Source organism: Mesoplodon densirostris, chromosome 2, assembly GCF_025265405.1.
Source record: "Mesoplodon densirostris isolate mMesDen1 chromosome 2, mMesDen1 primary haplotype, whole genome shotgun sequence".
NCBI lineage: Eukaryota > Metazoa > Chordata > Mammalia > Artiodactyla > Ziphiidae > Mesoplodon > Mesoplodon densirostris.
Genome location: NC_082662.1, coordinates 98,398,802 through 98,426,360, shown reverse-complemented (window position 1 = coordinate 98,426,360; position 27,559 = coordinate 98,398,802). Strand labels below are relative to the sequence as shown.

The following is a 27,559-nucleotide window of genomic DNA, read 5'->3' as shown; positions in this document are numbered from 1 at the left end:
GCGTTCAGGAGGCAGCGTCCGCGGGGGAGGAGGCCTGCCCGCCACGGCTGCCCTTCTAGTTCACTGCCTGCTTACTTCCTTCTGTTTGGGTCGAGCTTTCTGTTTTTTCTCTTTATGCACTCTACCTTCACCCCCCTCCCCAGTAGCACCAGGGAAGGAAGCCAGGGTTTCTTGGTCTCTTACTATGCACTGTGAACTGTTCTAAGCACTAACATGTGTCAACTCATTTAATTCTCATAAAAGCTCAGTTAGGCACAAACAATTATCATCCTCATTTTGCAGGCAGGGAAACTAAGGCTCAGAGATTAAGTCACTCAGTCTGGTTCCAGGGTTTGTGTTCTTAACAACTCCCCTCTATGGCCCCCATGTGAACTCCCTATCTAGTTTGTTGAACGGACCTTCGAAAAACACAAAACTTGGGAACAGAAGTAATGTGGCAGAGCACACAGCTGGCTAGAGTATGAGTAGTTGCTTCATTTCCGACGGGGAAAAAACACGAGACCACCCAGAGGAATGAAGTTAGGATATACGTAGTCACTGAGCACCTTTCAATTCCCACCAGCCTCTCAGCCCTCCCTGCCTCCTGAATTCTGCTCCCAGGAGGGGACTCAGCCCTAAGGGGCTGGGCTGGAATCCTGCCTGCTCTGTGCAGCCTCTCCAGCCGTACAAGTCCCTCCTGTCCTGGTGAGAAGCATACTTTCCTGCTAACAGCCACATCTTCGTTGGAAATGCCAAGACGTGGGCTCAGTACTGAGGCTATTTGGGGGACACTGCTGGGGGTGTCGAGAGGATATCTGAGTCCCCTGACCTGGCCCTTCCAGGGCCCTGCCTGCTCGTGTTTTCCAGAGACCAGGCCTCCCCGCTCTGGAAGGAGAGGGCCCACACAGAAGAAAGGACGACAGTGCTCAGCCCGCACAGACCTAGTTTTATTCAGTAGCATATGGGGAACTGAAAAAACAAAGCACAAAATGCTACCGTATTTACAGTTACAATCAAACTGTACAATCAGATGGTTAGTATCAAGTTAGCATCCAGCATCTTTGTATTTTTTTAAGTCAAGTCATCAGTAGTAAAAACCAGTTAAGTTTTTAACCCTTTGCAGGAATTGCTGAGGGGAGAGGCCAGGGAAAGAATCCATGGCAGAAAAGCCAGAGACCAGCCTTACAAATGAGAAATAGGAACACTTTTTCTCCTCATAGCCTCTTTTTCTAGCCACCTGCTCCAGAGGAAAATGGGTGACAAGTCTGGAATACATGCTCAGCATAAATGGTGACTCAGATGAACAGCAGTTGGCAAAACTGAGGAGGGAGAGGAGAGGTGGGGAGATGACAGCCTGGAGCACGGGGAAGGGCCTGAGGCCCCCTCGCCAGGACTGCTGGGTACAGACCCGACCTGACTGATGGCCACATCAGACCCCCTGGGACTGGACCCATCCTAACACAAAAAGCAAATAAATAAAAAAATATATATTAACTCTCTCTTCGCAGGGAGCTGGGTGGTGAGGGGGAGAAAGAGGAACAGGGACCTGGTCCTTCGAAGAAGAGAGCCAATTCCAAGAAGGGGATAAAAATAGAACATGTCTCAGAGGCCACAGCAGGTCAGTGGGGTTTGTCTGGTCTCAGAGGAGGGCAAGTGGACTCTCGAACCCAGACTGGAGACCTGGGCTGGAGACAGCATGGGGCAACCGTGCCAGCCCCGTCTGTCCTCTTCCTCCCTGTCCCACCCACACAGTAGCAAAAAAGCTCAACTTAACACATGACTGGCCTTCCCCAGCATGGGGCGGGCAGGGAAATGAAGCACTTTTGGGTCAGCGAACTGAGCAAACACCCAGGCTGCAGCGCACGGCCAAAGTCCAGGGAAAGGAGAGGGGCTGGGGTGGCCCGGCCGCCACCCAGGGGCGTGGGTTCCCTTCAGAATGTGTTCATGCAGCATTTGGGGGTCTGGGGGCGCCGAGTCCTTCTGCCCCGTCTCTGGACAGGGCTTTTTCAGTTCCTGGAAGGGGCGGCACAGGCGGGGTGAGGAGTGCCCTCGGCCCTGCGCCCTCGCCGCACTGAGGCCTGCCTGGTGCGGCCCGCAGGGCTTGATGCCCTGGGTGCATGTGGCTTTGTCCTTTCCTTTTGGTGATGGCAAACGAGGGGCAGGCCCCCCAAGAGTCCCTCTCCTCCCAGAGGCACAGCAGATGGGAAACTGAGGAGAGGCTGGGAAAGCATCCTGGGAGGTCCTATCCTCTTTGGGGAGGGAAAGGGGAGTCAATTTCCAGCGTATAAAAAAAATTAATCCCTGAAGTCATGAAGAGTGGAGTTCCTTTTTTAAATTTCTTTTTTCCTCTTTTCTGAAAAACTTTGTCTTGGAGATGTTGGCCCCAGGGGTCCAAAGTGCAGTGAGGGGGATGGTGGGGGAGGGAGTTGGCACTAGATGGCCTTGGGTGGGGTGGGTGCCCCTCCCGGCAAGGCCCAGGCTCCTCAGATGGATGTTTCGTCGCTGCTGCAGGCAGGCAGGCAGGCAGGGGGAGCAGGGGCGGGATAAAGCACAAGACAGGAGTGGGGGCATGAGTGCAGCTGGGGAAGGTAAGGGAGCCTCAGGGTGTAGGAACCACCGGCCCAGGGTTAATGCAGGAAGTTAAAGAAGAGAAATCTGGAGAGGCAGGAAAGGAAAGTGACAGAAAAGGCAGACAGAGGGTTAGTTAGTCGGAGCAGAGGAGACAGTGAGCAGCTTTCACCAGAAGAAGGAAACAGAAAAGCCAGCCCAGCTCCCCACCCTCCCTCACTCTGCCCGATGCTGGGCTGGGCTGACCCCACAGGGCACCATGTTTGTGGGCATGTGGCCTGAAGGGACCTGGGCCACACTCCACTGCCCACCAGAGTGGCCTGGGGAGGCCTGGAGGCGGGGCCTCTGCGGGGCTGCACCCTGTCCCGCCCACCCAGCCACACTCACTCGGAGCCTGACGAGTCCTCATCCACCGTGCCTGCCTTGATGCTCATGGCGATGGGCATGACCCCATTCAGCTGCTCCTGGAGGCTCTGCCGGGGTGGAGGGCGGGGAGGGGGCCCACCCCGGCTGCCCTCGCTGGCTGAGGAGCCCCGGGAAGACCCTGTGCCCTGCTCCAGGGGTAGCCGTAAGAGGCTGCTCTTCTCACTGATGGTGGGCAGACACTTCTTCTTGAGGATGCCTGTGGGCCGGAGGGCGGGTGCCATGAGGAGCAGGTGGAAGGAGCATGGGGCTGCCCTCGAGAGCCCCACCAGCCACAGGCCAGCGTGAGGAGTGAGGTCGCTGGTGGGGGAGCATGCAGCTGAGCATACCCCACTCACCTTTGTGAGGTTGGGCAGAAGGGCCTGGAAGGGGACCCAGGGACCCCTCCCGAGGCAGGGCATCTCCATTCTCCCGCGGCCGCTCCTCAGAGGCCCCATTGCCACCACTGTCCTTTGCTGCGATCCCAAAGTCTCCTGGCCAGGGGACCTTCCCGGGCCCCAGGCCCCCATCTGGTGGAGAAAGGAAGTAGGTGAGGCCCAGAGACGGCAGACAGCTAGGAGAGTCACCGCCCTAGTCTTGCTTCCCAGGAATCCCAGCCCCTCTGCCCTCCCACTGCCCCCAAAGGCCACAACCCTGTGCTGACTCACCCTTGGGGGTACTGTGCAGGGGCAGTCTCTCCGCCCCAGGCCCCAGCAGGCTGTCCCAGCCCGGCTCTCCAGAGAAGGTGGCCTCCGCCTCTTCCTCCTCTTCCTCCTCGCTATCTGATGAGTGGGTAGAGGCATAGGAGCCACTCTGGTCATCTTCCAGGGACAGGTCACTGTCAGAGTCTGTGTCTGGATCTAGGAAGTTGGGGAGAGATCACAGGCAGCCCATCCGCCACTGCCCACCCTCAACAAAAGTTAGGCAGCTGCGCCTCCACCACCACTGGCCGTCAGGAGGTTCCGTCCTCACCGTGCTGCTGGTCTTGACCTTCCAGGAATAGGCCACCAGGGTTCCCCAGCCCAGGGGGCCCTTGGCCAGGGTTCAGTGTGGACTCCTCCCTAAGAAAACAAGACATGCTGGAGGCATCAGCCTGGCCCCTCACCCGGTGTCCCATTCTCTTCTCTGTTCTGGATTTTCCAGTTCCTGCCCCATGTTCCTCACTGCTTCCACTTCAAGCTGCCACCGTGTCAGCCATGGTGTGTGCTACCCAACTCCTAGCAGCCTGGCCTGGGTCTAGCATGCCCGGTGCTCTTCTCCCCTCCCCAGCTGTCCCATCACGAGAGCTCACCTTAGCAAGAAGGGGATGTAGCTGGGCTGACTCTTGCCCGAGCGGCTGGCGCTGTGCAGAGAGCCTGCTGAGTCTCCATAGGGCTGGTAGAGCCTTCCATCTGCATAGGGGCTGGGGCAGTTGTAGGACTAGGCAGGGAAGAGAGAGGTCAGTACATGGGGGAGCCGGAAGGGGTGGCCCCAGGAAAGTGGAGGGGCCGAGGGAGCTTGCCCTAAGTTCTCCCCCCGCACATGCCCAGGACTGAAGAGAGAGGCCCCACATGTTTGCTGCCCCCATTTCAGGGCCTAGTAGTGTTGTAGCTCTGCCATAGCTGTGCCAGTTCTACGCACCCTAAGTACCCCGGACTCGGCTGTGTAAGGGTCTGCTGGCAAAAGATGGCACCAGGAATTATCTCCTGAGAGCATTCTGGGAGGCACAGAAGATTTACCAAGATGCACAAGGGATTCTCAGGTGTGGGGCATTTATGACCTGATTACCTGTCTTGGCCACTCCCTCATCTATTCTAAGCTCCGCTCCCATCCCTCCCAAGTCAAAAATCCCCTCCCCGACCCCAGGCCCCTTCTTCCCAGGCCCCACATACCATTTCACCACCCCTTCCTCCTTCCAGGAAAGGATGTAAGGATGGAGAAAAAGTGGGACAAAAGCACAGCCTTTGCCCCTCCTGCCTCTTCCCTCTCAACTCCCCATGACCCCTTCACCTCCCTGACCCTGGCTCCCTCACCGAGGTCAGAGTGGACTTGGTGGTCAGAGCAGGGTCAGGGCTGGGCTTGCGGCTGCAGGCAAACTTGAGTGCTTTCCGGACCTCCTTGCTAAGCACCACATAGGAGAGGAAGATGAAGGGGCCCTGATAGGCAAGAAGCAGCAAGTGTCTAAGTGCTTATTAAGGCACCTCGTACCCAAGCTTCCCGCCTACAATTCCACCGGCCTCCCACAGGGCATGGGTCGGACCAGGTACCTGGATGCAATTGGAAACAGCAAAGAGGTAGTGGAAGAGGAGGGTGTCACTGTTGACAGAGAGCAGTGCCAGTAGCCACGTGGCACTCAGCAGCAGGAGGACAGCGAAGGAGGGCCGCAGGCCCGAGCTGGGGAGGGGGTGGGCTATGAGTCTGGCCGTGAGGCCTCCCATGCCGATGCCCGTCCACTGCCAAGGCACCCACACCCCATACTCACACAGGGCCTTTCTTCTCAAAGCCCTGCCGCTGGGCAGCACAGGATGCCCGGGCCGCCAGGATGTACAGGAAGACACTCATCTAGCAGGGGAGGGGGACGTGTGAGGGGGACCATCGGGACAGACAGCTTCCACCCCACCCTATGGAGGCCTCAGCAATTCTTAAAGGGGATCCTGAGGTCACACTCAGCCTGCTCGCCCCCAGCCGCTTTCCAGCACTTACCGAGACAGCAAAGGCCACGGGGCCAGCGAAACTCCAGATGAGCGTATCGTAGATGGAGAGCCAGCAGAAGTCAGGGTTCCCATAGCCCTCCGGGTCCAGGCCCACGGCTAGACCTGGTGACAGCAGCGGGGAAGGGGTGATCAGGGACTTGGAAATCAGTCAGGCGGTCAAGTGGGCTCCTAGGGCCAGGTGCAGGGGATGAGGGCTTCTGCCCACCATCTGTCCATGCCGTCCTCTCCAGGATGGGGGACCCTGTCCCTGAGTGGGAGTGTCAATAGCTGAGTTAAACCAGAGGGATACTTGTGGAGAACCTGGCCCGGGCATAGGGATGTGGGCCCCTGGGCCTGGCATGGGAGTGGGAGAAGGTGGCGTGAAGATGGACGTAGGCCCTAGGGATGTAGAACCTCAAGGCCCGGGATCGGGGGTGGGGGTACCTGTGATGAAGGCGGGCACACCCCAGCCTAGCATGTAGTAGAAGCGCATGGGGCCGGCGTTGACGTCGCGCACCTCAGTGAGCGCCCGGTACAGGTGCAAGGCCTCCAGCAGAGCCCAGGAAAAGGTGCAGAGGTACAGGAAGTGCAGCAGGATGGCGATGACTGTGCAGGCAAACTGAGGGCCCAGGCCGCGCCCAGTCAGTGACCAAGGCACGCCCAGAGTGTGGGTCCTGCTCTCGCCAGACAGGGGAGGAGAGCCTGGGTGTTGGGAGGTGCTTCAGGGGGAGTCTGGGCCAGAGGAAGGTACCTCTCGGGTGCTGGTGAAGTAAGGGGGAGCTAGAGAGGAGGAAACTGGGGGCCAGGCACTAGGCTGGCTCTTTATCAGCCACTACTGCAGGAGCAGGGATTGAGGGGGCCGCTGGGGAGGATGCATAAGGGAGCCTGTGAGGGCTGGGCACTGGGGAAGGTTTCTGCGTGAGGAGGAACATCTTACAAGGAGGTCAGCCTGGTTGATTCCCAGGAGGAAGACCAGCTGAGCTAGGCCCAGGGCGGCAGTCAGGTTCCGTTGGATGCCGTGCTGGTTGGAGCGCAGGGCACGCAGAATAGTGAGGAAGAGGAAAGTGAGCAGTAGGGCAGCCAAGGTGACCCCTAGGGCCACATAGGTCAGCGTCTTCAGTGGCAGGATCTCCCCATTCTGCAGGGTGGGTGGCAGAGAGCCAGAGGGATTAGGAAGGGCGGGGCCTGAGCACCTCGTCCAGTGCCCTTGGCTCCCACCCCCAGCTCTGCAGCTACCCCTGGTGGGGCCAACCTCCCGCCTGGACACGTCCATGAGCACAGCGAAGCTCGTCATGTGGTTGCACTGGCAGCTGACGTGGCTCTCGTTGCGGAAGACGACTTCGCAGCCTCGGGCTGACCAGCCACCTGTGCCACTGACCCTGCGTGAGGGAGGCAGGGTCAGGAGACAAGAAGGGTGGGGTGCCCAGGGGCCTGAGCTCTCCGCCCAAAGCCTTGGGGGCAGGGCAGTGCAGGCTCACAGGATCGAATGGTTCCAGAAGACACAGATGGGCTTCGTCCGCTCCTCCGTCTCCAGCAGCCGGAACTGCACCGTGACTGGCTTGTCCAGAGCACGGGGCAGAAGCTCCTCATCGTCATGGACGCTGATGCTCACCACGGGCGTGTTGATGACAGGGCGTTTGGGAACTCTGGCACGGGGCAGGCGGGCACACAGTCACCACGGTAGTCGCGTGACTGGAGGACGCCCCTAATCACTCTGAGATGCCCCCAACCCCTGGCCCCTCTCTGTGCCTCACCCACCCGACCTGCCCCCCCACACTCCACTCCTCGTCTCCCCAGCCGCTCACCTCAGGCTGCGCTTGTCTGGGTCGTAGTTATGGGGCAGCAGCCCAGCCAGGGTGCGGTAGATGATGACACTGGCCACCGCCTCACCCTGACTCAGCTCCGGGTGCCGCCGCTGACGCCGTGCCAGCTCCTCTGGCTCCTGGGCCTCTCCAGGGCCCGCGGGCCTGACCACGGGGGGCGTTTCTGGGATGGGGACACTGTCCACTCAGCTGGGTCCTGAGCAGATGCCCCGGCCTGGCCCCTGACCCACCCCTTGGCCCCCACTGACCTCTGAAGACGGACTCAGGCAGGATGACCGTTGTCTCAAGGTCCGGGGGCCGCTCCCCTCTCAGCGCCTCGTAGCGGGGCAGCTTGGCCCCAGCGAAGTTCCCCTTGTCCAAGCGAACCACAGAGATGACTAGGGAGAGGTCACAGGTCAGACCCCTGGTGAGGTGGGCACGGCCGCCCTTACCAGAGACTCTCCCTGAACCCTCCCACCCTGGCAGCAGCCTCACCAATGTTGGGCGTGACGATGGTGAAGGGGCTTAGGTAGGTGTGCCGCATGTTCTGGGCCAGGGCACTGGCGTAGGCCTCATAGTGCTGGAGCAGCCAGGCGGTACCACCCTCCGTCTGCTGGATCAGCTCCCAGTGCCGCTTGTTGGCTGCATCCAGGAGGGCACTGCCCACCTGCAGCAGATTCTGGGGGAGGGCACAGTCACGGTGGGCTGTGCCTGCATCCTCACTCCTCGTCCCCACCACCAGGCCCCAGCCTGTACCTAGACCATCCCTGGCTCGCCCCCCCACCATGCCCCTCCCTCTAATCCAATCCTTCCTCCTCAGTCTCTAAGAGTTTCCCACACAGATGTTATTAGATGCTGGTTCCTCCCTGTCCTGGCACGACGGGCAGGGCCTCTCCTCCAAGAAGCCTGATCAGACCAGGCCCCAGTACAAACGTTATTTTCTACGGGCGCCTTGCTATGAGAAGGGTTAGGAAGAGGTGCTCTAAATTACCCATATGCTGGGCCATGGCTCAGGGGGTCTCATGGGGGCCTCATGCTGGCTGGGAGCTCCCCAAAGGCAGGGGTGGGGAGTGCCCCCCACTTTGCCCCAGGTGGCCAGGAGCAGGCTCACTCACCGTGACCTCCACCCCCACCCAGCCATTCCTGCCCCCTCCAAGCCCCACCTCGGTGAAGTGCACATCCTGTGTGGCGGACAGCCCAAAGCCTCGCTGGGTGCTCTCGTGGGCCAGTAGCCGAGTGGCCAGCTGGTAGGCCACCTTGACGTCACTGCCGAAGTAGCCAGCCGTGTGTTGGGTAGCGTTACGCAGAAGCAGGGCCAGCCGCTGGGAGCGCCCCGAGTCCAGGCCTGACTCGTTTCGCTGCAGCCGCTCAGCCTGGGACCAAGATAGGCTGGGGGGTCAGCACACGAGTGAGGTACCCAGAGAGTAGAACTGGAACTCTAGAGTAAAAGGACTCAGGAAAGGGGAGAAATGGCCTCCAGGTGGGGGCCCTGGGAGACAGGAGCTGGAATTCCAGAGTCCCCTTTCTCAAAGCTGGGGAGGCGGGCAGGTCATACTGGGCCAGGGCAGGGGGCGGGGGTAAGGAGATGGAGATGAGAAGTTCCACTTACAAAGCCCTTCAGCTCTGAGAAGGTGACTGACGTGCAGTTGAAGAGGTTTGGGGGGAGCCACCCTCTGTGCTCGTCACAGTGGCGCACAGCAGTCCCTGGGGGAAGGCAGCCAGGAGGGCAGGCCTCAGGGAGAGACACAGGAGGCTGCCGAGACCTGGCTGAGTTCTGCTGGGGGCCAGCCCCTCACGGACCAGAGGCAGGAGACAACCAAACAAGGGCCCTGCCGTCTCCCTGTGAAAACAGGGAGACGCGTGTGGAGAACACCAGAGCCAAAACCTCTGTAGGATCAGCCCAAAAAAGGGCTACAGGAGCATGGGGCACGTGGTCCCCTCAAGCCCCCAGACGTGGCTGTCCCTCTCCAGCCACCACCTTGAGCTCTCTGCCACTCACTCTCTACTTCTGAACTCTGCTCACCGTCAATCCAAGGACCAGCGCCAGCCCCCATCCTGCGGCTGGGTCCCCTGGGACAGCACCTCCCCTCCCCTACTCCCCAGACCATCTTTCTAGTGGCATAACTCCAGCACCAGGTGGTGAGCTGAGGACAGGAACCCTGTGTGACTCATCTTTGAATCTCTAGCACCCAGCCCTGTGCCATGCACACTGCAGGTTTTTTAGCACTTTTGTTATGAGTCCAAGATATAGGCACCTTTCATTTAGGCAACCTTGGGAGCAGGGGAACGGTGAGCCAAGGAAGCATGGGATATGGAGTCCCCAGGACCTGGAGGCTGAAAGTGGGGTCCTATGATCAGTAGCCAGGGGCTCCCCACCCTCACCCCACTGATGAAAGGCCAAGTCCTCAGTCTCACATTCTGGGCCTCCAGCACCTACCAAAGGAGCCTTTGGGGCAGGGGGCAGCAGCAGGCAGCCCGAAGCGGGTACGGGGCCACCAGATCCCAGCCTCGATGGCCCGTGGGCAGCTGTCATAATTCACTGCAGGGAAGCACACACCGTCACTCAGGAGCAACGGTCCCCCTACAGCTCTGGCCAGGCTCCCCAGCCCGCCCCGTGCAGCCTCAGGCCTGCAACCAGCCCCTGCTCCTGGCCTCCCTGGGACACCAGGGCCTGGCACACAGCAGGGAGGGCCACCCATCTACCACAAGACCCCCACCTTCACAGCCGTTGGTGGTGACCTCAGCAAAAGGGTTGTCACAGCGATCACACTGGCGCCCAATGACACCTGGCTTGCATGGACACTGGCCATCCTCAGGGTCACAGACTCGGGACAGAGAGCCCGTGGGGTAGCAGTCACACAGCAGGCAGGCGGGGCTGCCAGGGGGCCGGTAGTGGTTCTCCTGGGAGGGGAGAGGGAGGATGGGGTCACTGGCTCAGGCTCTCTTCCCTGGATGCTCATGGATCCTTCACTGTGGCCCCTCTGGAGAGAGGCTCCCTGACCTCAGGTCCCCACCAAGAATGGTACATTCAAAATATGTAACAACTGGTAATGTTTTGGAGTTTAATCCATCAGGGAGACACCAATCAGAACAGCCTGCAAACAACCAGTATAGCTGACCCAGAGCTCACCGGTTAAGTACAGGTCCTGGACGCCCCACGCCCCAGACACACGAGGACAAACAGCCGCTTGCCCACCCTAGTGGAGCAAAGGCGCATAAGCCCTCAGCTCTCTGCAGAGTCTTCCTTCATTGTCCCCCCCAAGGGCCCAGGAGGTACAGAACAGAGGCCAAGGCAGCCGCTATGGAGGCCTAGGTCGGGGCTGTCACCTTGCAGTGGCACTCGCCGCTTGTCTTGTTGCAATCTGGATCGAAGCCTTTGCTGACGTCACAGTTGCACGGGCCGCACGTGGGGTGTCCCCACCAGCCTCGGGGGCAAGGCTGGTCAATCCTGCGGAGAGGGACCAGGCAGGAATGGGCTCCCTCTGCCACCCGTCTGGCGTAGCCATGTGTGGCCCTTCTGAGCCTGGCTGTGGCTCAGCCAGGTTCTCAGTGCTCTGAGGGACACATCAGACACAGGCAGTGCCACTGGGACCTGCTGCTGCCTGCAACGGTCCACTTACCTGGTCTCACAGTATGGCCCAAGGTAATTTGGGGGACACTCGCAGATATAGCCATGGGGGTCACTGGGCTTTCGGGTACACACGGACTGATGCTCACATGGGTTCAGGTCACACACATTAGTACAGTTGTCACCATAGTAACCTGGGACCAGAAGGACAGGAGAGGCTCAATCCCCACCTTCCCCTGGCACTTTCTTCAAACCTGCCTTCAACCATCTCTTTCTATTCTGAGCAGCTATACCAGCTGGCTCTGGCTTTGTAGTGCAGAAGGAGAGGCTCAGAGAGGTGATGTGACTAGCCCCAGGTCACATGGCAGAGCCAGAGTGAACCGTAGCCGCCCCGCACTTGCTAACCTGCCCCATTTCCCTGGATCCCTGACATACCTGGATTGCAGCTGCAGGAATAGCTGTCCCAGTCGTCACTGCAATAGCTGTTGGCAGGACATGGGTTCGAGTCACAGGGGTCTGGCAGGCTACAGCCTGGCTCCACATTGACGCTTTCCCCACGGCTGGGGTCCAGACTGCTAACACCCTCGGGCGTCTCGCTTACCCGAACACCCTGGGAGGGACAAGGTAGTGTTGGCCCTTTGTGGAGCGGGCCTCCAGCCTCCAGCTGTTGGAGATGAGAAGGCAGGGCAGGAGGCTTACCTGCAAACAGCCCTGGAAGCCACGGGCCACACCACTGGCCGGCCCAGGCAGTCCCCCGACGGTAATGTTGCTCAGGTGTAGCCCATGCAGCCGGGGGCCCAGGTTGCCCTCTGCCCGCTGCTGCCCATAGTCGAAGGACAGGATGGCATGGCCGGGGCCCCCACTGGCTCCCAGTGCCAGCTGTGCATGGTGCCAGTCACCATCATTGGCCCGGCCTGGCTCCAGCTGGAGAGACGAGGCCTGGAGTCCAGTGCCCTCCACGCTCAGCACCACGTGGCCCTCCTGAAGCTGGCACCAGAAGAAAAGAGGGTCAGCAGACCGCCTTAATGGGCTCTTCTTCCAGCCCACTGTCCTCCTTCCTGGACCACCAAACCCATCCTGCTGCCCAGCTGAGGCCAGAGAGGAAAAGGTATTACTTCCCTTGGGCCCAAAAGATGGCAGCAGTGATCCGCCAAACGAACCTAGCTGTCTTTCCTTCCAGGGAAAGGCCCCACCCAGCCATCTCTGACCAACCCTGGCCAGGGCCCGCCTGCCCCACCCCTCTCTGCATCACCTGCAGGGTGATGGTGCTGCGTCCCCTGGTGACAGCCTGCAGCAGGACGCCGTCGGCCTGGCGTGTGCGGAACATGAGGCTGAGGTGCCAGGGCTGAGAGATGGGCAGTGAGAGGCCATGCCAGGCCACCAGGCTGCTGCCCAGGAAGCGCTGCGGGTTGGCCATTTCTGGGGAGACAGATAAAGGCAGACTCTGAGAGGCGGAGCGCCCAAGTGCCCCAGGGGGTATGATGCTCAGCAGGGGCGGCTCCCCGGGAAGCAGGGCACTGGCCCTCCTAGTGCCCCCTCTCCACGGCAGCCCCGCCCCCCCAGAGCAATCACCTGCCCTGGGCCGGCACCACACTGTGCCCAGGCCTGCCTCTGACTGGGCCCTTTGTCTCCCGTGCTACCCTCTCAGGGCTCTGCCCAGACACGCTTTTCTACCCACAGCCCAGCTCAGCTGGGCCCTGCCCAGTGCCTGCCCGGACCCTGCCAGTGTTCCCAGCACTGCTGACAGCGCCCAGGCCCCGACCTCTGAGGGCTGCCCCCTACCCTGGGCACAGCTCTTGCCCCCGAAGCCCAGAGGGCACTCGCAGCTGAAGGCATCCCACTGGTTCACACAGGTGCCCCCATTGTGGCAAGTGTTGCTGTCACACACGTTCTTCTTGGCAGGGCAGCCTAGAGTGGAGAGAAGGGCGCTCAGGTGGAGGCTCCCAACAGAAAACCTGTGGCAGTGGCTGGAGGGGCCTCCGAGACCCGCCATGTGCAGGGGTCCCCACAGCAGGCACACCCCTCCTCTCTGCGTAGGGCCCATGGCCTCAGCCCCTACCCCAGCTCCCATACCGGGCACGGTGCCGTTGTTGGCAATGAAGTCGGCCATGTCGACATGGCGGCTGTCCACCTGCAGGTTCCTCATGCAGCCCACGAAGTGCCGGGTTCGGACAGGGAAGCTCTCAGGCAGGTCAGGCACCCCGCCCAGCAGCAGGGGCCCCGTCAGGTCCAGAGACCTGGGGGAGCGAAAATGGCTGCGACATGAGGGAGAGTGGGGTGCTTCCGGCTCTTCCTCCTCACTGAGCCCTGCCGCCAGGCCAGGAGCCCAAGGGGCCCTGCAGAGCAGCCAGGGGAAGGGGAGCCTCAACCCGGAGCTGCTCTCATCTGATACCCACCCCTCCCCAGACCGCTGCACGAGGCCCGGCTCTAGTCCCCCAATCTTGCCCGCTCCCGCCTCCCACCCCAGCCCCCGCAGAGGGCTGAGCAGGGGCAGAGGGAAGCAAGGCGAGGGAAGACCCCCGTCTGAACTGGTCCACATTTCAGGGCCCCCAAAGGCCCCCCTACAACCCTCCCTCCCTGACCGGCCCACACCTCACCGCAGCCCCAGCCCTCTCGCCTGCTTACTTCTTGCTGCCACCCTGGGTGCCCTGGGCAGCGCAGGAGTAGTTGCCCAGCACAGCTCCGAAGCGCAGGGCCACCCCTGAGTCACAGCCATCCACGGTCACCACAGCCACCTTCTGCTCGGATGGGCCCTGCGGGAGCCCTGTCTGACCCAACAGTGGCTGTGGACAGGGAAGGGCAGAGATGGGAAAGAGTGGGCAAGAGCCACTCAGGTCATGGGCCAGGCACTAACTCGCCCCCTGTGTGTACACACACACCCACATATACGTGTGTGTGTACACAAACACACAGGCACACTGATGTGTGCTCACATGACTTACGCACCTTACCTTCCTCAACGTCTACTCAAGTTTCTGCCTACTAGAACAGGAAGCCTCTACCCAGCACCACCCAGCGGAATGGGAATGCCCAGCAAGGTGGCAAGTTCCACCCCTCCCTTCCCCCCTTTCAGCCAGAAGTACCATGACCAGCCCCTGGGGAGGCAGTGCCAGCCAGGTCTAGGTGAGCACCTGAGCCAAGGACAGAACCCTCCAGCTCCTTGACCGCCTCCCACACCCACCTTATTGTAGTACTTCAGCTGCACTGTGTGCCACTGGCCGTCACTGACCCCTCCGGGCACGAACGGGGACACGGTGGTGGTCGACTCCCCTGGGGAAAGGACCCAGGTGAGCTGGGACACCAGATGAGGGCTGGGAATGGGGAGGGGATGCTCATGGTTGGGCTGGGCCCAGATCTGGCTGGGACAGTGTGTGACTTGGGGTCAAGGGCCGAGAGACACGGGGCCTCTAGGAGATGGGCAAGGACATGGGGCAAGCGGGATCACCTGCAGAGAAGGTGAGCTGGACCTGCTCCTGGATCACCTCGAGGGCCACAAAGTCATGCTTCTCGTTGAAGCGCCCATTGTACAACAGCAGCCCATCACGCTCCTTGGTGGCAAACCTGAGTAGGAGTGGGCGATGGGGGCACGCAATGGGGCACCCACCTGGATGCCAGCACCCCAGCCACCTAACCAGCCCTGATCCTACTCAGGACTCGCCAGAGGGCTGACTCCTTGGCCGAGGCTATGGGCCATGTGGCTAGAGTGTGGAAGATGAGCCCAAACCAGGACCAGAAGCAGAACCTTGGCATCCTAGCTCCCACCCTTGAGGGTGGGGTGGGAGGAGCGTAGACGGCCCTGGTGGGTGAAGGAGGCCTGCTGGCCAACGGCACAGGCAATTCCAAGTGCAGACCTGGCTCTGCCAACAACCTCTTCTGGGCACATTTGCTGCCTGACTTCCCACCTCATCCGCAGAACAGGAGGCACCAGACTCCCCCCCGGCCCCTACCCCCAGCACCCAGGAACTCACGAGAGGGCCAGGGTGAAGTGGAAGCGCTGGCGCAGGCCCCGGAAGGTGACGAAGGAGCGGGCGGGGAAGCTGCGCGTGGTCACCTGGCAGAAGGGCTTCTCAAAGTCTCCAGATGGGCAGTCGCACTTGAAGCCGCCCACCAGCAGGTTGACACAGGTGCCCCCATTCTTGCAGACACCCGGGGTGCAACGGCCTGAGCGGGCACTCACCTCACAGTGCTCACCTGGGCAAGAGGTAAGGCAGGTGAGCACCAAGTGCCTGGGGAACCGGGACTCCTTTGCATCCAGTGATCCCTTCGTGGTCTCCTGTAACCCCCATAATATCCCCAAACTCTCCCAGGCATCCACACTTCCTCTCATGTGCAAACTCGGCCATTCTGTGCTGTGCGTGGCGCACTGGGCTGTTCTCACCACAGTCCCATATACGGCTGTCCTGCGAGTTCCTTGAGGCTCCCAGTCCCTTCCATACCCGTTTGGACCTCGAGAGCACAGGCCCACGAGGTCCCTGATTATAAGGGCCATGTCCTAGCGGCCTTTGGCGTCAGGGCTACCGAGCAAGCTTAGGGGTGATCTGGCCCCTTCAGGGGTGAATGCGCATGGAGGGAAGGGCCTGCAGGACAGCATGAGGGCTGGTGCCAACCCCTGCTTCCTCCCTCCCTCCCACTGGTGCTTTTGTCCCTGTCAGGCACCAAGATCAGTTTCCCTCCCTGGGGATAAGACCAGGCTTCCACTTGGATCTGTCGGAGTTATGGGATGGTGTGGGCAGGAAGCTGGGGACTTTCCAGAAATGGGGCAGGGAACTCCCACCCTGAGCCCTGGGGTCCAGACTGAGGACCTCTGTGCACTTGGGAGATGCTGAGAGAGCAGGGAACTGAGCCCTGGGGGCAGACCAGGATTCAATGGAGGAGATGAAAATTCCAACAATATCAGATGGAAAAATCCACCCTTTTCTCTCCCTCCCCATTCCCAGATTCTAGAGATAGGTTCTCAGCTCCAGTGCCTGCTGACAGGCTCTAGTTTCCATGGAAACTGTTGTTCGCCTACTCTAAGCACCCCCCTACCCCATCCTCCTGGACAAAGACTTCCCTCCCATCCCCCAAGCCCACCCCTCTGCTCCCCACCCGCCCCTCCACCCACAGTAGCAGCTGAGAGGAGTCAAGTCTGGCAAGTTCTGGGCAGGAAGACGCAGCAGGGGTGGCAGTGGGGCTTGCCTACCACTGCTGGCAGAGCCAGTGGGCATAGCTCTGGAGGAGAGGGAGCAAGCCCTAAGGCATGTGGGAAGGAAGGGCCCAAGGAGGAGAGAAGGGGGTGTCCTGAGGAAAAGCAGGAGCCTGAAGGGAGGGGTCAGGAGCACAAAGCAGAGGCAGTGAGCATCCCAGGGAGCGGCTTGGGACAGGATGTGTTAAGACCCCTGGAAACAGGCCAACAGGGAGACCTCTTGGTCAGGACCCTGTTTTACACACCTGGGCAAGGGTGGGGCTATTCTGTTCAGGGTCACACACAGGGGCGATAATCTGAAAACCACTATCCCCATACCCAAACCCTCCAGTTTCCCCAGCTCTTCTGTGCCTTACTCTCAATACCTAGGGAGAAAAGCACTTGCTGCAGCTCAGAAAGGTAACTCACTCAGCGGTGGGGAGAGATCAGGTACTAGGCCCAGCCTCATCTCTAATCCAGATGAGACCTGGAGCAAGTCACCTGATCTCAGCGTTCCCTTAAATCACAGCCAAAACTTCCTACAGGCCAGCTCTTTACCTGTATTAAATCAGTCCTCACAACCACCTTATCATGTGAATAGATTCATCATCCACTTAAAAAATACTAAGGCGGGGCATCCCTGGTGGCACAGTGGTTGAGAGTATGCCTGCTGATGCAGGGGACATGGGTTCGTGCCCCGGTCCGGGAAGATCCCACATGCCGTGGAGCAGCTGGGCCCGTGAGCCATGGCCGCTGAGCCTACGCATCCGGAGCCTGTGCTCCGGAGAGGCCACAACAGTGAGAGGCCCGCCTACCGCAAAAAAACAAAAAAACAAAAAAACAAAAAACTAAGGCACAGAGACGTTAAGTAACTTGTCCAAGGTCACCCAGCTAGTATTGTCAACGCTGGGATACAAATGCAAGCAGCTTGGCTCTAGAGCTAGAGCTGACCTCAGTTACACCACCTGGGGGTGGGGGGTGGGTAGGTGGCCGAGAAGAAGGGCTCCTCTCTCTGCCTTCCTCAATAGGTGGCTGTGAAAGCGCAAGTGGGACTTGTGAATGGCCAGCGTACCCTGTACCTTACTCTGGAAAAGAACGAGGCCACCCCTGTCCTTAGCCTGATTGTGCTGGCACCGCGGCATTAGCCCCCCAGAGCCGCCCCCAGGGGTCCCGCTCCCTCGGTGAGGGCTCACCGGTGTAGCCATCGCGGCAGAGGCAGGTGTAGCCACCCTCACGGCTGCGGCAGCGGCCGTGGGAGCCGCAGGGCCGCGAGTAGCAGAGGTCCACCTCCGTCTCACAGTAGTCACCCGTGAAGCCAGGCGGGCAGCGGCAGCGCAGCCCCCCGACTGGGTGAATGGGCCGGAAGAGCACGGAGGAGGAGGCGATGAAGGGCGCGGAGGAGTCGAAGCGCAGCACCGACACGCAGCGCATGTAGTTCTCGCAGGGCTCGCGCAGGCAGATGTTGTCGTCGAAGGGCAGCACGCGCTGCGCCGAGATGGCCGTGAGCAGACTGCGGTTGAGGTACAGGCGCTCCTGCAGGTCCTCAGAAGGCAGGAAAGGAGGCCCGCCCCCGGGCCCTGGCGGCTGGCCCACTGACAGGCTCACATTGAGGATGTGGCCGCCCGGGGCGTCGGTGTCCCGCTGCACGTTGAAGACCACCACGTGGTCTGGGGGTGTGGCCAGCGTGGCGGCCACGGCCTGGATGAAGAGACCCAGTAGGGGCGACAGGAAGCGCTCGGGTGACATGTCCTCCAGGCGCAGCGTGATGCTGTGCGTGAGCATCTCGTCGGTGATAATGGTGACGCGCAGTGCGCACTGAGCGGTCACACTGTGCACACCATCTGCGGAGAGGTGAGACGGTCAGCACCTGGGGAGGGCAGGGTTGCCAAGCCATAGACCTGGCCCCGGGCAGGAGCAGCCGGAGGAGGGAGTGAGTGCGGGCTGAAATGCCGCCTGCACACTCTTGCATTGCCCAGTTGCCAAGAAAGGGTCCTCTTTTCTAATTGGCATAAAGGTGCCCTAGGAGGTATGTGTACCTCACCTGAGGGAGAGTCACTCCATGACGGCTCAGCCCGCATGGGCACGTAAGGGGATTGATTTTCAGAACTTCTCATTGCATACTTCCCAGAAACCCTCTGTTGTGAAGCACGGGCACATCTTTTAATATTTGTGCACCTTTCCCTGCCCAAGCCACGGGTCCTGCTCCCTTATAACAGACCAGGTGCCTTCCTGCACAAGAATCTTATTTCGCCTTTTTCTTACCTTCCTACAGGGCCCAGAGCACCATGAGAGACCCACAGATACAATCCTTCTGCCCCTCAGCCTCTATTTCTCAACACTACCATAACTCTGACCCTGGCCATGTTCCCCCTCCCCCACTGCAGTAGAGAATGGAGGGTGAACTGGGTCAGTGGGCCACCCAGTCCCCCTCCCACTGAGCCCCATGGCTGCTTGGGCTCAGGCCCGCTATCCCCATGGCAACGCCCCACACAAAGCATTCTTCCCGCCCAGCTCTCTGGGCTGCAGAGGGTAGCCTGGGGGGTCCCACCCCAGGAAATCCAGCTGAGCCACCTTATGGGTGGTAGTACCGCCCACTGGCCTGATGCTGTGGCGCTCTGGGGGTCAGAGATGGAAGGGCCTGGGCAGCTCTCCACCCTGAGCCCCAGACAAGAGCCCCACTGGGCTGAAGTCTCCTCCGGCCCCAGAGCCTCTGGCTACTCATCACCCACTTGGCTAACCGCATTATAGCCGAGTGCCTGCCACACCCCCAGGCCACACACTCACTTATAAACAGCTAAGTACTAACACTCTGGCGTCTCACTCCACCTACACACCCTAAGCCCCGAAATACCATACACACCTGAATGCACAAATACATGGCAATGGATTTTATTTAGCTCAAAATGAAAGCTGGAGGCCAAGGGGAGAGGGAAATGACTTGGCAGGGCTATAAAGGATATTCATCTTTTTTATTTACTACAATGTCCTACGCATAGTAGGTGTTCAGTAAGATGTTCATGAGAATTTATTTGGTCTCCATAATGAAGAAATGGTCTTTAAAACACAGCAGGAGGGGCCCGGGTAGCTATTAAAAAGGACACCCTAGCAGGAATGGGACAGGAGCTGGTGTTTCTGGGGTGGGGTGGGAGTAGGAAAGGGATCTGGGAACAGATCCTGCTTCTGTGTCACAGCGACTTGAGGTGGCTGACTGCACTGGCGGCTGGGAAGGCTAAAGCCAGACACCCATCTCAGCCATGTCCTCGGCCCACTGCCCACCTGCCCTCCAGCCGCATTGCTTGAGAATGCAGGGCCCGCCTGCTCTCACCAGCAAGCCTGTTTGTCATCACTCACTTCTGCTCCTCCTTCTCTTGACTTGCTGCTACTGAACAAGCTGTTCCTTCCTACCTGGCCTATCCAGACACCAGCCCACGGCCCTCCTGGTTTCCTAACCCGCTCTAAACTCACCTTTTCCAGGAAGCCTGCCCAGATTTATGACCTCAGGCTCTACTTTTCTCCCTCTTTCAGACCCCCCTGCACTTAGTTATGGAGCTGGCACAGGGCTCTTGCGTACCTGGTGCCCAGTTATTCCTTGGTGGGATAATCCCTCCAGGCAGAATGCAGCCCAAGAGTCCACACAGAGTACTTCTAACTAATCAGGGAGGGGAGGGGGCAGTCAAGAGAAACCTCACCACCACTCAGCCCTGGGAACAAGCACTCCTCCCTATGTCCCCCCTCCGTCATCCCAGGCCCCGCCTGTGCCCCTTGTCCAGTGTGTCTCTGTTGCTTCCCATCTGGTCCACCATCTGTGGCCACCTGCCCCCTCTGCTATTGTCCCCCATCCCAGCAGTCAACCTACTGCTCTCTGTTTATTCTTTGTTCCTCTCTCTCCTGCCTTGACCTGGGTCACCCCTCAGGTGCAAAAGGCAACGGTGGAAACAGGGGTGGGGGGGGTGTTACCTGAGCCATCCTCCTGGGAAGAAAAGGGTTGGGATGGGCCCTGACTCCAGGAAACCCCACCTGTGTCTAGAACCCAACCTGCCATACCTGGAAAAGTGCCAAGTCCCAGACTGTGGCAGAATCAGACTCCAAGCCCCTCTTCCCCTGGCAGATATGCCAGTGGGAGTTGTAGGCCTGGAGGGGGTCTGCCACTCTGGGGAATGACCAGGCCATGGACAGGAGCTCCTGTGTGTCCTAGCAGGGTAAGGAAGAGGCAAGGAGAATTCAGGCTTCAGGGGAGCCATCCGGCCCAAGCTGGGGCAGCCGCAGCCACAGGGAACAAGAGAGGGGGAAATCAGAGAGGCATAAACACAGAGACCAAACAGGGGAAGACAAAGGCCCAGGAAAAGAGCCAGCAGTGGAGAAAGTGGGAAAGCAGGAGAGAGTCACACAGGGGATGGGGAGAGTGCAATGGAGGGGGCAGTGCAGAAGGGCCCCCAGGGGCAGAGGCGGGAAAGAAAGAAGAGACAAAGAACAAGAGAAGGAAAACAAAGGGGCAGTAGGAGTCAATCCCCCTCACCCCAGCCTCCCTGAACTTTGGGGTTGCCGTGGTGACTGCCTCCAAGGGTCAGGGCTGAGGGGAGAGGGTGGGGCTAGGGCTGGAGGGTCAGCCGAGGCCTCCCCCTCTATTCTAGGGGACCCGAGGTCTGGGGCTCTGCTCTGGTAGGAGCATGAAGGCTGGGTGGGGCCTCTGCCCATCCCACCATCACCTAGGGCGGACTGGGGATGGACAGGAGGGAGAGGCCCTTCCTCTCCACTCCTTCCCCCTGCCTCCCAGCACAGAGAAGGACGAGATAGGGGACCTCCAGCTCCCACTTACTCCTCCTGGGGAGGAACTGAGGCTTCAAGATGCACAGAGCCTTGTCCGTGACCTCTAAAAGCTCATGTGCCCTGGCTCTGATGTCCACCTGAGGAGTCGGGAGGGGAGTCATGTGTCCCCGGAAGAACCATGAGTGGAGGGGGGTGCGGAGCTGAAGCCACACCCTGTGTCTTGCAGGCCTCTCACTCCCGTCCTGGCTCAGACTCCCCAGGGTGGAAGTAAGGCCCGGCAGGCTCTTCTCTTTCTCCCCTCCCTGATGTTTCTGGAGTGAGGGTACCCTGACCCACCCATCCCCAGGGCACAGCTAACAGTGAGCCCTCATGAGGGTCCCAGGCTTGGGGAAGGGGTTCAGCAACCTGGGGCTGGCCCCCTCCTTGCTGCTGCTGCTGCTGCCCACTCCCTGTAGCTGACAGAAGAGACAGGATGTCGTCCCCACCCCAACTCTCCTCCCCCAGCCCTTCTGTCCAGGGAGTCCGCAGGCTGAGCGCTTGGCCAAGCAGCTGGAATGCCCGGCCTAGGTCCCGGCCAGGCTCCCATGCCCCAGGATTCTGTTCTCTTGCCACTGGACCAGGAGGCTCTGCCCTCAGAGGCCGCCAGTCCCCTGGCTCATTGCGGTCCCCACACCCCATCCCCTGAGCCCAGGCTCTCACGGCCCGCAGGGAAGGCCTGGCGTCTAAGAACAGCCAGCCCGTGGGGCAGCAAGGGGGCCCAGAAGGCTGCAGCCTGCCCCGGGCTTGCAGCCCCTCCCCCAAGCAGGACCCCGAACCACAACCTCTGACAGTGGGGTCTGTTTGGACAGAGACAATGAGCTGTGGCCTCACTTCCTGTGGGAGCTCTGAAGGGGGAGCCGGGCCGGGCTCTTTCTGCCTGGAGGGAAAAGAATGTCCTAGACAAAGTCCCCCTCAGCCGGTCTGCGGCTCAGCCAGGAGCCAGAAGGGGCCCGACTGCAGGGTCCTGACCTCGAAGTGGCAACCCTGTGCCCCACGGCTTCAGCTCTGTCAGAGGCTGTATGAGGTCACAGGGAGACCCTGGTGGGCGGGCGTGAAGGAGCGCTGAGCCGCCGGCTCGCCTCTCCTGGCCACGGTCCTCTCCATGCCTCCCCCAGCTCTCCCGGACCCCAGTCCTCCACGCGCCTTTTTTCACAATTCTTGGCAGCCGTCACCAGGGCAGCCTCACAACACTTCCCCCACCACGTCACAGGCTGGTAGGCAAGGGGCGGCCAACCGACGCAGCCCAGACCAGCCTGGGGCAGTGGGCAGGGCCAGTACAGCTGCCAGCATTTCTAGGGCTCCTTCCCAAGCTGCTTCTCACCCCTCAACCGCCGGGCCAGTACCGGGGACAGAGGCGGGTCAGCAGTTCCGCCTTGAATGGCTCTCCAGGCCCTCCCCCACGAGCCACCCCCATCCCCATGTCACCTGGGCCCTTCCTTACCTGACACCAGCACGCTCATGATGGCCTCCAGAGGTCGGTTGTTGTCCAGTGCCCGACTCAGCCTCAGCTCGCCCGTGGACGCGTTGAGCAGGACCAGGCTGAGTTCATTTCCCCGCTCGAAGCTGTAAGTCAGGCTGTCGGAGATGTCAGGGTCGTGGGCAGGCACCCGGCCGATGGCACCCCCGGGGAAGCTGCTCGAGCGGTTGGTGACATAGTTGTTGAAAAGGATCTCAAAGTTGCCCAGCACCGGTGGGTTGTCATTGCGGTCAAGCAGGCGGACGTGCACTGTAGCCCGGCTCACCAGGGGAGCCGACGTGGCCTGGATGACCAGGATGTATTCAGGCCGGTCCTCGTAGTCCAAGTCCACCAGAGCGGTCAGCTCCCCAGAGAAGATGTCCAGCTGGAAGACCTCAGGGATGTTGCCCTCCACGATCTGGTACATGATCTGGGCATTAGTGCCTTCGTCAGGGTCCGTGGCTGTGACCCGGGCCACAGCCAGCCCAATGGGGCTGTTCTCTTCAACAAACACATCAAACTCATCCTGCTCAAAAACAGGTGGATTGTCGTTCACATCCAACACAGTGACTGTCACGTCCGTGGGCGTGCGAGCTGGAGGCATCCCCTTGTCCACTGCATATGCCCGCAAGGCGTACTGGGCCACATTTTCACGATCCAGCCTCCGCAGTGTTCGCACAATGCCTGACGTGGACTCTACAATAAAGTCACCATCTCCATCATCGCCTCCTTGGAAGGTGTAGAAGACCCTGCCGTTAAGGCCAGAATCACGGTCAGTGGCTGAGATCTGCAGGACACTGGTGAAGGGGGGCACATCCTCATAGACACTGCCCTGGTAGGAGTCCCGCAGAAACTGAGGGGCATTGTCATTCACGTCATTCACCAGGATCTCCAGGTAGGTGGTGTCAGACTTCTGGGGAATGCCATTGTCCCGGGCAGTGATAGCCAGGGTGTAGGACACCTGGTCCTCGTAGTCCAGCTCGGCCTGGGTGGTGACAGCCCCTGTGTCTGCATCGATGCGGAACTGGGGGATGCTGTCCTCCATAAAGTAGGTGATGCGGGCATTCTCGCCTGTGTCCTCATCTGTGGCACTGATCAGCACCACCGTGGTGCCTGCCGGCCGGTCCTCGTTAATGTTCACCGTGTAGTGAGAGCTCTGAAATACGGGACGATGGGTGTTAGCGTCGGTGACGTTCACCACCACTTGTGCCGTGTCCTGTCGCGTGCCATCGGAGGCAGTAACGGCCAGCACGTACTGCCGCTCCAGTTTGTAGTCCAGCGGCAGGGCGAGGGACACCAGCCCACCCCCACTCTGGCTGGTGATGGAGAAGCGGTTTCGGGTGTTGCCACTGGTGATCTGGTAAGTGATGACGTTGTGGGCATCACGGTCCACGGCCGACACCGTCACCACGCTGGTGCCCACGGCCGCATCCTCATTGAGCCGCACCGTGTACTCTGGTTGGGCAAAGGCCGGGTTATTGTCATTGACATCCAGGATGGTCACGCTGACACTGGCCGAGGCAGTGAGTGCTGGGGTGCCATGGTCGCGGGCTTCTACTCCAAAGCTGTAGAAATCAACCTCTTCCCGGTCCAGCTCAGCAGCCACGGAGATCCAGCCTGTGCCATTGTTGATGGTGAAGGGGAAGTCATGCCCGACCCCCGCGAGGCGGTATTCCAGGCGGGCATTGTCACCAGCATCAGCATCGATGGCCTGGACATGGAGAACCAGGTAGCCTAAGGGGACACTCTCCAGGACAGTAGCCTGGAAGGGGGTGCTGACGAAGATGGGAGCATTGTCATTGATATCCAGGACCTGCACTGTCACCAAGCCGGAGACGTTGGAGAGAGGGGGGCGGCCGCCATCCTGTGCCCGAACCCGTAGGGTGTATTCCTTGGTCGTCTCATAGTCAAGAGGGCTCACCACGTCCAGAGCCCCAGTCTGGGCATCTAAGTAAAACTGTCCCCGAGCATTGCCACTCATGATGCTGTAATGCACCAGGGCATTGCTGCCCTTGTCTCTATCCGAGGCTGTGACCCGGAGTACCGGAGCTCCTGGGGTCACATCCTCCCGCACCTGGACCACATAGCGCTTCTCACTGAACTGGGGGGCATTGTCATTATCATCCTCCACAGACAGGAAAACAGCAGCTGTGGCACTCCGTGGACCGGGGTCCCGACCCTGATCACTTGCTTCCACTGTCAACTGGTAGGATTCCACCTCTTCCCGATCCACAGGGCCACGGGTTCGGATTACCCCAGAGCGAGGGTCAATCTCAAAGACTTCAGAGGGGCTGCCCCCAGGCCCCTCCAGCAGGCGGTAAAGAATATTGGCATTGGGAGGGGCGTCACCATCTGTGGCTCTGACGGTGAGCACCTCATAGCCCACCTCCAGGTTCTCCCTGAGGCTCTCCTTGTACTCCTGCTGCTCAAAAACAGGGTCGTGATCATTGGTATCCGTCACCAAGATGGTGAGCGTGGCCAGGGCACTGCGTCGGGGCATGCCGTGATCCTGCGCTGTGACTCTGAAGACATGGGTGCTCTTGGTCTCGCGATCCAGCTCCTCGGCTGTGGTTACTGCACCAGTGATTGGGTCCAGGAAGAAGAAATGGTTGGAGCGGCTATCAAAGAGGGCATCCATAGTGTACTCAAGCCGACCTGCCTCACCCTCATCTGGGTCGATGGCCCGCAGAGATGCCACAGGGGTACCTGCTGGCTGGTTCTCGGGCACTGTGGCCTGGTAGCTGGGGGGCTGAAACTGGGGAGCTGTATTCACATTCCTCTTCCGACGTCCTCCCATGGACGCTTCTGCTGAGTTTTCCCCTGCCCTGAACCCTGGGGTCTGCACCAGCTTACAGGACTGGCATCTCAGCCGTGGGGCCTTTAAGCACAGGTGCTCATGGGGCAGGGCAAGCTTGCCCTGTGGGGAAAGGTGGCCTCCAATGCCCAGAAGACGACAGCTCCAGGGGCAGCCTTCGGGCGCTGGCGGCAAGGGGATGTGGGCCCCGGATTCTGGACACCAGACCCTCAGACCATCGTGGTGGGGCACCAGATGGCCAGTCAGTTCCGTCCCCGCATCCCTGCAGCGGCTGGTGTAGAGCCAGAGGTTCGAGGATGAGGCTGGACAGAGCCAGCCCACGGGAGCGCAGGCCCCCGAGGAACCGCGTCCCCCAGGCCCCAGGGAACGACAGGGCCCCACTTGGTCTCCCAGTAGTGGCGGCAGCAGCAGCAGTAGCAGCGGCAGCGGTGTTGGAAGTGGGGCGCGGGCCGCCGGGCTCCGCATCTCTCCCTCTTCCCGGCCGGCCGGGTCAACGGCGGCGGCGGCTCCTCCTCCCGCTCCTGCCCGCCCCGCCGCGCCTCATGCCCAGGCCAGGGCGCCAGTCCCCGGGGGCCTGCTCCTTGATGCCTCACCGGAGCCCCGGCTCCCACCGTTCCCTGAGCCGGGCCCGCGCCCCGGTCACACCGACCACCACGGGCTGGCGCCGCGCCTCCACTGGCACACCCGGCTCTCGCCACCTGCGCTCGCGGACCCCGCGCGCCCTTGGCCCTGCCGGCCCCCAGATCCTCCGAGTGTTCCTCGCTCCCGCGGGATAGCCCACCTGCTCCCGCGGAGCTGCGCACCCGGACCCCGGCCCGGCCCCGGCCGCCCCCGACGGCCCCGCGCCGCCCGCTCGTGCCCCGCGTCCCCGCCGCTGCTGCTGCTGCTGTCGCCGCGGCCCCGGGCCCAGCCCCACGCTCCCTCGCCTCCCAGGCAGGCGGGCTAGCTCTGCAGAGCGGCGGCAGCGGCGGCGGCGGCGGCGGCAGCAGCAGCAGCGGCGGCTCATTATCATAGACCTGCTCGCGCCGCCGCCGCCGCCTTAAAGTGGCGACGCCAGCCGCACCGAAGGAGGTGGGCCCCACCCAGCGCCGTCCTCCGCACCAGTGCTGTAGAATTCAAGCAGTCCAGACCCCCTTCCCCCACCCCAATCCCACCCCAGGCCTGCGCCTGGGCCGATGCCAGATTCCTACAACAGTCTAGAGAGGAATTAACAATCAGAAGCCAGACAGCAAATGATAATAATGGTGGCAGTACCCTAAGTATGTTTAGAGGTTTTCAAAACCTTCTGAAGGGCTCTGAGAGGCCAAGTGACCACCTCACGCAACCCAACAAGGCTGGATGCTGCTGGCTGCTGATAGGAGCCCTTGCTGTTTTCCCCTCCACAGGTCTGGGTCAGACTGAGCTAAAACAGCCCTGTTCAATAGTATAAAGCCTCCCCCGTACGCCAGAGAGACACCCCACTTCCCTGCAAACACACAGTGAGCTCCTGAGCCCACACCTCCCCACACCCCTCGGCAAAGTTGTGATCTAATCAGGCTGCCCCTTTGGGGTCCAGCTGCAGAATACAGTGCAGAATGACCTCAGCCTCAGCTTGGATGCCACCTGGGCTTTTCAGGGGGAGGTAAGCTGGGAATGTCCGAGCAAAAGCCAGCTGGTATAAACATGCTAATATTAGCAGGTTCTGAGGTCCAGAGAGGGTGACACTTGTACAGGGTCACAAGGCTGGATAGGGGTGGAGCCAAGTTTTAACTCAGGCTTCCTGGGTCCTAGACCAGTGGTTTTCACTGCCCCATAGGGCCTCTTGTCTGGAGAAATGACCTCTTGCCCCCTCCCTCCTTCTCCATCAACGTCCAGCTGCCACTCCCCTCCTTCTACCCACAGCTTTGTGACAGCAAACAGCCCTGCCCAGTGCATGGGGCTCTGGAGCCTCTTCACAGAGCAGGCCTTCAGACTGGACCTGCCACTTGAAGGGGTGTGGGAGATTCCGGGGCTCCTGGAGGAGGTCAAGGCATGGAAGCTGGACCTTGATGAAGAGCCAGGCAAGGGAGGTAGAGGATGATTCAAAGGGACATCCCTCTCTCATACCCCAACCAGGGGCCCAGGGCCAACTGTGTGAGCAGCGAGGGGCTGGGACTGGTGGTCTGAGGGCTGGCCTGTGGACGAAGCCAGGGCTTTTCCAGTCCCAGCCCACCACCCTCTAGCTGTGTGACCTTGGTCAAATGCTTGTGCCTCAATTTCCGTTTGTAAAATGAGGGGATCGAATAAGCTCAATAATTTCAAAAATTAATTTAACAGTAGAATCCTTTTTTCAATGAAATCTAAAGTAG

At 60.5% G+C, this 27,559-nt stretch overlaps 1 protein-coding gene across 1 annotated transcript; it reads right to left on the bottom strand.

The window, feature by feature from the left end:
- Window positions 1–2,606: 2,606 nt before the first annotated feature.
- CELSR2 (cadherin EGF LAG seven-pass G-type receptor 2) lies at window positions 2,607–25,697 on the bottom strand. Its single transcript, XM_060086099.1, has 34 exons — window positions 22,403–25,697; window positions 17,349–17,996; window positions 14,960–15,182; window positions 14,437–14,552; window positions 14,173–14,261; window positions 13,617–13,774; window positions 13,065–13,228; window positions 12,774–12,899; window positions 12,244–12,410; window positions 11,691–11,978; window positions 11,427–11,601; window positions 11,044–11,185; window positions 10,751–10,871; window positions 10,141–10,324; window positions 9,861–9,962; window positions 9,033–9,127; window positions 8,587–8,796; window positions 7,919–8,102; window positions 7,693–7,821; window positions 7,427–7,607; window positions 7,100–7,267; window positions 6,874–7,000; window positions 6,559–6,759; window positions 6,066–6,240; window positions 5,632–5,744; window positions 5,411–5,490; window positions 5,196–5,322; window positions 4,962–5,084; window positions 4,241–4,368; window positions 3,922–4,010; window positions 3,618–3,809; window positions 3,309–3,479; window positions 2,935–3,169; window positions 2,607–2,634 (listed from the first exon to the last, which is right to left on the bottom strand). Exons 1-34 carry the CDS (start codon window positions 25,695–25,697, stop codon window positions 2,607–2,609), a joined length of 8,754 nt encoding a protein of 2,917 aa, XP_059942082.1.
- Between the last annotated feature and the right edge of the window lie 1,862 nt (window positions 25,698–27,559).

Excerpts from the sequence above, each read along its gene's own strand:
- CELSR2 (XM_060086099.1), bottom strand. The coding sequence starts at position 25,697 with ATGCGGAGCCCGGCGGCCCGCGCCCCACTTCCAACACCGCTGCCGCTG. Across the intron at positions 11,186-11,426 it reads TTCCTGCAGCTGCAATCCAG|GTTACTATGGTGACAACTGT; the intron begins GTATGTCAGGGA and ends TTCTGGTCCCAG. Across the intron at positions 7,268-7,426 it reads CCAGACAAGCGCAGCCTGAG|AGTTCCCAAACGCCCTGTCA; the intron begins GTGAGCGGCTGG and ends GCCCCGTGCCAG.